Source organism: Anopheles ziemanni, chromosome 2, assembly GCF_943734765.1.
Source record: "Anopheles ziemanni chromosome 2, idAnoZiCoDA_A2_x.2, whole genome shotgun sequence".
NCBI lineage: Eukaryota > Metazoa > Arthropoda > Insecta > Diptera > Culicidae > Anopheles > Anopheles ziemanni.
In genome coordinates, this window is record NC_080705.1 from 46434670 (window position 1) to 46440045 (window position 5376).

The window sequence follows — 5376 nt, forward strand, 5'->3', positions numbered from 1 at the left end:
AAAAGTGAAGAACAAGAAGAAGAAGAAGAGGAAAAATAAAAACACAACGTAGGGGCGCACCAAGAGTCCGTACCCTGACGGAACATTTGGTGCCGTGACCAGGATACCCGATACCAACCAGAGCCACTCACACGCCGACCCGCTTCCGTTATCGTTCCAACCTGAACCTGTTTCCGAGTTGATCCGGACCGTGATCTTCTCACCACCGGAACGATAGCACCTGTGAAACATCCTGTCCAGTGAGTGACTCATCCCAGCAAACCTTCCAAAAGGTGCAGAGAGCAGTAAAAAGCATGGCACCAACCCAGCGTGCCCGAGAGTTGAAGCGGCAGAATGCCCTCGACTATATAGAGAGAACCCGTGCCTTCGTCACCAACTACAACGAAGAGCAACAGCATCTAGTCGAACCGAGACTAGACCGTTTGGAGAAAACCTGGCTGGTTTTTGAAACAGCACAAGATGCCTTGGAGGAGCTATCAGAAACTCCTGAGCAAGATGCCGAGAACCGCAAGCTTCGAGGATCAGCTGAGGAGCTATACCTACAGCTGATAGCCGAACTACAGCTATTGTTGCCTATAGCCCCCAAAAAAGAAGTCAAGGATGAAACTTCAAATCCACGTATAAAGCTTCCTACCATTTCCTTGCCGGAATTCACCGGAAACTATAGCGACTGGATCACATACCATGACACCTTCTTGTCTATGATCCACCAGTCGGCTGATATTTCCGAAGTGCAAAAATTCCACTACCTGAGGGCATCTTTAAAAGGCGAACCGGCTAGCCTTATTCAACCGATAGCGCTTACCGCAGCCAATTATAAGGTAGCCTGGAATACTTTGTTGGGACGCTACTCCAACAAACCTCTGTTGAAAAAGAAGCACGTAAGAGAGCTGCTTACTTTCCCAAAAATGCCGAACAGCAGTGTAGAGGCGAAACAAACCACCGTGGACGCTTTCCAGCGTCACACCCAACTTCTTGAACAATTGGGAGAAAATGTGCAACAGAACTGCTCCATGTTCCTAGTTGAGCTCCTAGGATCCAAGCTAGATGAAGCTTCGTTAGCCGCATGGGAAGAAGCACAAGGCGACCGCGAACCTACATTTGCAGGCATGCTTGTCTTTCTGCAACGCCGAGCCCGTGTGCTAGAAACGATCGCCATGTCCAAAGGTTCAGATCCAAAGACAAGTAAAAAACCCATACTACCAAAGATGAGTGCACATCCGGCTGTGTCTGCTACAAAGGAACCACCAAAATGCCCTGTATGTACAAACCAGCACCATCAGCTAATTCGTTGTCCGCGCTTTGCCAACCTTAACTCGATCGCCCGGAACGAAGTCATTAAGGAAAACAAACTGTGTTTTAACTGTTTCGGAGCTGCTCACTATACCCGTGATTGCACATCGAAGTACAGCTGCCGGCAGTGCGGAAAAAGGCATCACTCTATGCTACATCCCGACAGTGAAGCAAATCCATCTTCAGAAAGTGTATCAACGACAATGATGGCTACCGCTGCGCAAGGAAGTATTACCAAAAATATTCTTCTATCTACAGTGGTAATTCAAATACGAGATGCGTATGGCCAACCTCACATGGCAAGAGCATTGTTGGACAATGGCTCCCAACCGAATGCCATCAGTGAACGGTTGTGTCAACTACTGCGGCTTCCAAGGCAAAAAACGAATATTGCCATTACCGGCATTGATAAAACCACTACAACTGCCAAACATCTGGTTACTGCTGAAATCCAGTCCCGCACAACTAACTACAAGCGCAGTATAACTTTCCTGGTACTTAGGAAAGTAGCCAGTGAAACACCAACTACCACCATCCCAATTCACCATTGGCACATACCACCAGGCTATGCTCTCGCGGACCCAGAGTTTAGCAAATCCGGCCAGATCGACATCATTATTGGCGCGGAGCATTTCTACTCCCTGTTAATGGAAGGACGCCATCCTCTTCCGGAAGTAGGAAATGTGTTAGTGGAAAGTGTCTTCGGCTGGATTGTAACAGGATCAATGCCGAATATTAATCCACCGGTGACTGTTAGATGTCACACCGCAGCTTTCGCTCCTACCGTCGATGAGCTGCTACCACGATTTTGGGACATCGAAGAACTGCAAGACATCACCATACCGACGGAAATCCAAAACAAATGCGAAAGGTATTACCAGCAGACCATCTCCCGTGACCCATCGGGTCGATACATCCGTATGCCGAAACATTCTGAACAACTCTTAGGTGAATCCAAGCCAACTATTATTCGGCGTTTCCATCCGCTCGAAAAACGTTTACCACAAAATCCTGAGATTCAGAGTGCAACCCACGCTTCCTGCTGGCATCACGTGTCCGGAAAGCAAAACCCTGCCGATTTAATATCCCGTGGAATTCCCGCCGACATATTTGTCCATAGCGAAGTATGGAAATATGGTCCGTCATGGCTTCGAGAAGAAAAATCGTCGTGGCCTATCTCATCTCCTGCTTGTTCCAATCTAACTGACGAAGAGTTAGAAGTGAAAAAGGACGTCGTATTACTTATGCAGACAACGCAGCCAAATGACATCTTCACCAGATACTCCTCATACCAGACTCTGCTGAGAGTAATCGGATTTTGCTTCCGCTTCTTCAACAACGCTTATAGTCGAACCAACCAGAATTGCGCTTACCTACACGTAGATGAACTGCAACGAGCAAAAATTGCGCTAGTGAAGCTAGTCCAAACCGAATGCTTTACCAAGGAGATAACTCAACTTCAGAAAAACAAACTAGTCAGCAGAACTTCGTCACTCCGATTGCTGAATCCATTCCTAGACGATGATGGGGTAATACGAGTTGGTGGTCGACTACGCCGCTCCGATATTCCATATGGAGAAAAACACCAGCTTGTTATTCCGGGATTTCATCCATTCACTCGTCTATTAATCCTGTATCACCACATGTACCTCAAGCCAACACACCGCAAAGCAGCATCCCGCAAATGTAACATTTGTGTTTTCGTTTGCATGAGTACTAAGGCAGTGCACCTAGAGCTAGTCTCCGACCTTAGTACCCAAGCGTTTCTAATGGCCTTGGATCGCTTCATTTGGAGAAAAAAATAAACCTCAGCACATTTACTCTGATAATGGCACAAATTTCATCGGTGCCAAGAATGAGCTCCACAACATCTACAAAATGCTGAAAGAAGACAACGACGAAATCGCAAAGCACCTTACCAAAGAAGACATCCAATGGCACCTCATACCACCGCGTGCACCAAACTTCGGAGGATTGTGGGAGGCAGCAGTCAAAGTTGCGAAGACTCACCTAGTTCGACAACTCGGTTCTTCGTTGCTATCGTACGAAGAACTATCGACTGTTCTTACCAAAGTAGAGGGTTGTATGAACTCTCGTCCGCTGATGCCTTTATCCGACGATCCCAACGACCTTTCGGTGCTCACTCCAGCACATTTCCTGGTGAAAGGATCACTACAACCTCTACCTGAACCTGACCTGCAGCAAGTACCAACCAACCGGCTAAACCAGTATCAAAGGCTGCAAAGATACTCGCAGGATATCTGGCATCGTTGGAGGAACGAGTACCTCAAAACCCTGAACATCCAACATCACGCCAATAGACAAGCTCGCCAAATAGCAGAAGGTGAAATTGTTATAATGAAGGATGACCAGCTTCCTCCTGCTCGATGGCCACTCGCCCGTGTGATCTCGCTACACCCTGGACCGGATGGCGTTGTTCGAGTAGCCACTCTGAAAACACCAACGGGGATCACAAAAAGGGCAGTATGTAAAATCTGCCCACTTGAATGCGTCTAATTTCGAAAAATTGGATTTTTCAAGGGGGGCCGGTATGTTCGACCAACTACTATCATTTGGTCGAAAGGGCGAATTAGTGCGTTCTCATTGAATCGCCATCTCCAACTGACACTCACTACGTATGAAATCGCCTTTTTATACCCGGATCAACCGCGCTTTTTATTACCCGCGAATTAACCACCGCCCGCGACTATAAAAGGAGTGGATTTCCGCGAAATCGCTCTCTTGCACCTGAACCACTCTTGTTTCAACCACCGAGCAGTGCAGACGTGTTTGCAGCAGCCTACCTCCAGCATCCAGTGCAGTGAAAGTGCTTGTGAAAATCAGTCGTGTCTTCAGCTACCTGCCTCGAGCATACAGCTTAAAGTACCTGTGAAAGTGACTTTACCTGTGAGTGTGTACAAGTACCTGTGACTGTGAGAGTGACGGAAGTGAAATCTCTGAAGGTGGAATTTTGGACGGACTTTAACATTGGTGTGGTGAAAAGAAAATTTACTCAAAGTTACTGACACCCGCCCAGGATATGGCGGGTCATACACCGCCTTGGGGAGATCCTTCTCCCCGAGAAAATCAACGTGGACGCCTAGCACCGGAATGGATGGACCCGAAAGGAGTAAATGGCGAACTCCTTTACTTAATCCTACAAGCACCAGAAGGACTCCAGCTGCCGAAAAACCCGTTCCTCATCAGCAAAAGTTTAACCAGCATTGTAGGCGATATGGAACCCTGCGCTCCGATCAACAAAGGAACCAGGTATTTATTAAAAACCAGATCTAAGAACCAATTTGACAAACTACAGACAATCACGCAGCTATCGGACAATACCCCCGTACTGATCACGGAACACCCATTTTTAAACCGCGTGCAATGTGTCATCACATGCCCGGAACTAAAAGGACTAACGGACGAAGAAATCCTGGAAAACCTAGTGGACCAAAAAGTGACAGCAGTTAGACGATTCCTGCGACGCAACAACAACGAAACAACGGAGACAAACTCTTTCCTGTTAACTATAGATTCAGTGCTCGTGCCCACAAACATCCGCATTGGACTACTACAAATAAAGACCCGGACCTACTACCCCCGACCCATGCAATGTTTTAACTGTGCCAAATTCGGTCACAGCAAAGCAAAATGCCCGTCGCCTGTTCCAGTTTGCTCAAACTGTAACCAGGACGCGCACGGCACTTGCAATGCTGCCCCGAAGTGCAAGAACTGTGACGGAGACCACAACTCTTTGAGTCGCTCCTGCCCAAGATATGTTGATGAACAAAACATCATCCATATCAAAGTGGACTGTGGAATCACATTTTTTGAAGCACGGAAACAGTACGAAGAACAAAACCGAAAATCAGTTAACAACCGACTTGACGCTTTGAAGAAAATCGACCCACGAGACCAACAAATCGCTGACCTTACTTCCTTGGTCGCAGCCCTCCAACTGCAAATAAAAACACTTACGGAAAAACTTGAACAAAACAACACAACCACCGAAACTGAAGACACTGAAGAATCCGACGAAGAGATGTCCACCGCGACATCTGACTCCGAAACTTCAAACTCCAC

The 5376-nt window shown here is 47.3% G+C and overlaps 1 protein-coding gene across 1 annotated transcript; it reads left to right on the plus strand.

Moving 5' to 3' along the window:
* Positions 1 to 293: 293 nt before the first annotated feature.
* On the plus strand, positions 294 to 4224 carry LOC131293664 (uncharacterized). Its single transcript, XM_058321740.1, has 2 exons — positions 294 to 2211; positions 4073 to 4224. The coding sequence occupies exons 1-2, from the start codon at positions 294 to 296 to the stop codon at positions 4222 to 4224; spliced, it is 2070 nt and encodes a 689-aa protein (XP_058177723.1).
* Positions 4225 to 5376: the final 1152 nt, after the last annotated feature.